This window comes from Gouania willdenowi, chromosome 19 (assembly GCF_900634775.1).
Source record: "Gouania willdenowi chromosome 19, fGouWil2.1, whole genome shotgun sequence".
Lineage (NCBI taxonomy): Eukaryota > Metazoa > Chordata > Actinopteri > Blenniiformes > Gobiesocidae > Gouania > Gouania willdenowi.
This window is the reverse complement of record NC_041062.1, coordinates 25,315,960-25,319,362: the sequence shown is the minus strand read 5'-3', so window position 1 is coordinate 25,319,362 and position 3,403 is coordinate 25,315,960. Positions and strand designations below refer to the sequence as shown.

Genomic DNA, 3,403 nt, shown 5'->3' with positions numbered 1-3,403 from the left:
GATGTACCGGTGCTTGGTTAAAGACCAGACATCCAACAAAGTGAACCAGTCCAAGATCCTCCGCCAGATCCACCCAGAGAGACAGATGCACGCTGGAAAAGCTAACTAAGCTAAGCTAACCCACCGACACATCAGACTGGACTAAGAGCCAACGCTAACCACCGGTGAGACCAAGTTAAAAATACATGGCTTACTGTCATCAAACCATAAATGGCCACTAATTTACGTAGGATAAAAGCTAACATGTCACACGTTGTGTGAAATAAACACATAAAGTTAATTATATTTCATGTGTTCAAACAAAGCTGGTCCCATTAGACAGTAATGTAATTATTGTGATAATTACACCTAAATATCCTGTTAGTTCTGCTCTCAGTAATTAATGATTAAATCATCAAGTCTGATCTGGTTTAATTAAAGACAATCACAGAGATATTTATCAGCCATAACTTTATGTAACTCGTTATCAGATATAAAATAAACTACATTCAGCAGCAGTAATTCATTTTAAACAGTAAAAACACTATTAGTTATTTTTCATGTGCTTTTTCTTCTTTTATTTTTTTAGAAAATAATTTCATTATAAATGAGGAGAAATAAATGCCAAAATAATTGTACCCATAATATTTTCTTAATGATACCCTGCTGTTGGTTTCATGTCAGAGATGTCAGTTCTTCCACAGGTGTGCACTGATTTATTATTTATAAAATATGTTGCACATTTTCTTTGATTAGGCATTTATTTAATGTCTATATTTGTACATTCAACAGTTGTTTTTTTTTTTAATTGAGCTTTTTTAGTTTATTTCCATAGCTTTGTTGACCTCTTTTTAAAATGTTAAAGATTACGTTTAAAATAAAAGTATCTAAATGTTTTTCTTCTAGTCCTTATTTTAAATAGGTGAAAAAATGAAAAATAATCAATATGACTGAAAGCAGTGTTTACCATGTAAAACATGTTTTTATGTATTCTAGAAGCCATTATTATGCATTATAAATGTATCAAACACTACCCTACGTCTTAAGAGGGCTATAGTTGTCTTTATTATAATAAATAAGTAGTTATTTTAACATAAGCACCGCTGTTTGGCTCAGTGTAACTAATGCTCACATTGACTTCTACAGATACAAGATTTTTTAACCCCAAAATTACTTTTTTAAAGCTAAAAACAAAAGTATTAGGGTATTAAGTAGTGCTACAGGAGCCCTGCTCATAATCATGCATTTTTTAAAGTTCCCACTAGTGGCAGTTGAGCCAATGTTTACAGGTAGTCATGGTAACGCAGGCTAAAAGATGAAAGCTGATCAGAATCTACCGCAGTGTGAGTTTTGCAGCAGGATCTACAACAGTGACTGACTAAAGGAGGTCTAATATCTTTAAAAGCAGCCCGTAAACATTGACCAGCAGATGTCAGCAGTGATCAAGGTTTGTCACCAACGTTAGAAGTAATATTGTAAACTTTAATGATTAGTTCACTGATATTCCTGAATCAAGTTAGTAAATTTTGCTGGATTTGTAATATTGTAAATATAGTTATTTATTCAGATAAATTCCTGAATCAAGTAAAAAAAAGAAAAAAATACAGTTTGTTTAATAAGATTAAAAATGTAGTTACATATTCAGTTCTAATCCTGTGTGAGAGCTGATATTGTAAAGCACTTTGGAACTACTTTGTTATAAAACTCTACTTAAATCTAATCCATTTTAACATTTACTATTTAGTCAGAATTGTTTTATTTAATATATCATTCCAACAGTGTGGAAACCTTTTTGTGAAACTTTTACTAATTTAATTTATTAAAAACAAACAGTATTGATTCATGTTTAGCATTAATTCAATATAAATGTGAATAAATAAACATATAAATACTGACATTTAAATTCTATGGAGGCAAATGATGATGTGTAAATTATATTAATGTTTATTTATTGATTGTATTCTGTTGACCTTTGACCATGCAGGTCAAGGTTTCATTTAGTTTTACCTTCATCTTTTTAATGTGTGGAATCTGTTTGTTTCCAGGACATTAAAGCTGTTTATATCTGACTAAAATCTCACTGATGTATTCTGGACCAAACCCATTCACACATTTATACACCAGCAGCAGAACTTTAAAGTTTGTTCTGAGGCTGAATAGGAGTCAAACCCCAGCACAGATATGTCATTTAGACCACAGGGAAGTGATTTATTATGATGTTTAAACAGGAAGTAGGATTTTTTTTTAATTTTGTGTTGATTTTTCCAATCTTTTATTTTCCATGCCAGTTGGAGCATCTTCAGTCTCAAACCAGGATGCCGGTCTTTCCAATGCCTCGAGTCAAAAGGTTTAAGGTGGACAGGTTGGAGATGTACCTGGAGGATCAGGTCCAAGGGTCTGGACCTGCCCCCCTTGATGACACCCTGACCAGCCTCCACTGGCTCCAGGACTTCTCCATCCTCAGCTCAGACCCGGAGTGGCCCAGTGGCCCCGGGTGTCCCTCCTCCCAGGAGCAGCTCTTCCTCAGACGCCTTGGCAACGACTCTCCGTCCAGCCTCGCCGTGGGAGACACCGCAGCCCCCGGGATGGCTCAGTACCTCGGCAGCGACTCCACCGTTGGTCCCCATCCCCGCATCCAGGAGCAGCCCATCCCTCTGGTGGAGGTGGTCTACAAGACTGACCCCAAAGTCAAACCACCTTGTTCTCACGCCTCTCTCATCTGCATGGCCATGCAGGCCAGCAAACAGCCCAAAGTCACTGTGTCCGACATCTTTAAGTGGATAACAGAGAACTTCTGCTACTACAAACACGCAGAACCCAGCTGGAAGGTAAGTGACACCCACTTTTATTATTTGAGTATCCATCTCCCTTCATTTCTCATCACTTACTCATATTTGCTCAATGGCTTTGTAATAAATCTTGGTTTTATTGTGTCTTTGTTACAGAACTCTATTCGTCAAACCTTGTCCCGCAACAAGTGCTTCAGGAAGGTCCCCAAACAAAAAGACGAGCCCAGCAAGGGAGGTTTCTGGCAGATTGACCCAGAGTATGCAGACATGTTCGTCAACGGCATCTTCAAAGGCAGGACCAGAACGCTGAGGAGGAACAACGGTTTTCAGGGCAATCAGGACACTGCAAGAACTTCTGCTAATGAAGATGTGACTCCTGAACAAAAGCCCCTGTTGTCCACTAAACCAGACTCCATGAGGGTAGACATTCTGGCAGCAGCGTTGGAGGAAGTTCTCGGTGGTGATTGTAGCACCTTGGAAGATTCTGACCTCAACGCTGCTCTGAGGTCCCTGGAATGTGAGATGGAGGGGATGCAGGAACCAATAGGAGAGCTGGGAAGGTGGTGGGGAGACGTGATGAACCAGCAGCTGTCCTACGGCTACATGGACCTGTGTGTCACCACCACGAACGGAAC

General features: G+C 38.5%; 1 protein-coding gene across 1 annotated transcript in view; it reads left to right on the top strand.

Moving 5' to 3' along the window:
* The first annotated feature begins 1,300 nt into the window (after positions 1 to 1,300).
* Positions 1,301 to 3,403, top strand: part of LOC114481906 (forkhead box protein J1-B-like) — a 30,738-nt gene continuing 28,635 nt past the window's right edge. Inside the window, exons 1-3 of the mRNA XM_028476972.1 lie at positions 1,301 to 1,426; positions 2,268 to 2,807; positions 2,925 to 3,379. Coding sequence (XP_028332773.1) covers positions 1,409 to 1,426; positions 2,268 to 2,807; positions 2,925 to 3,379 — 1,013 coding nt within the window. The 5' untranslated portion in view covers positions 1,301 to 1,408. The remainder of the gene's footprint in view (positions 1,427 to 2,267; positions 2,808 to 2,924; positions 3,380 to 3,403) is intronic.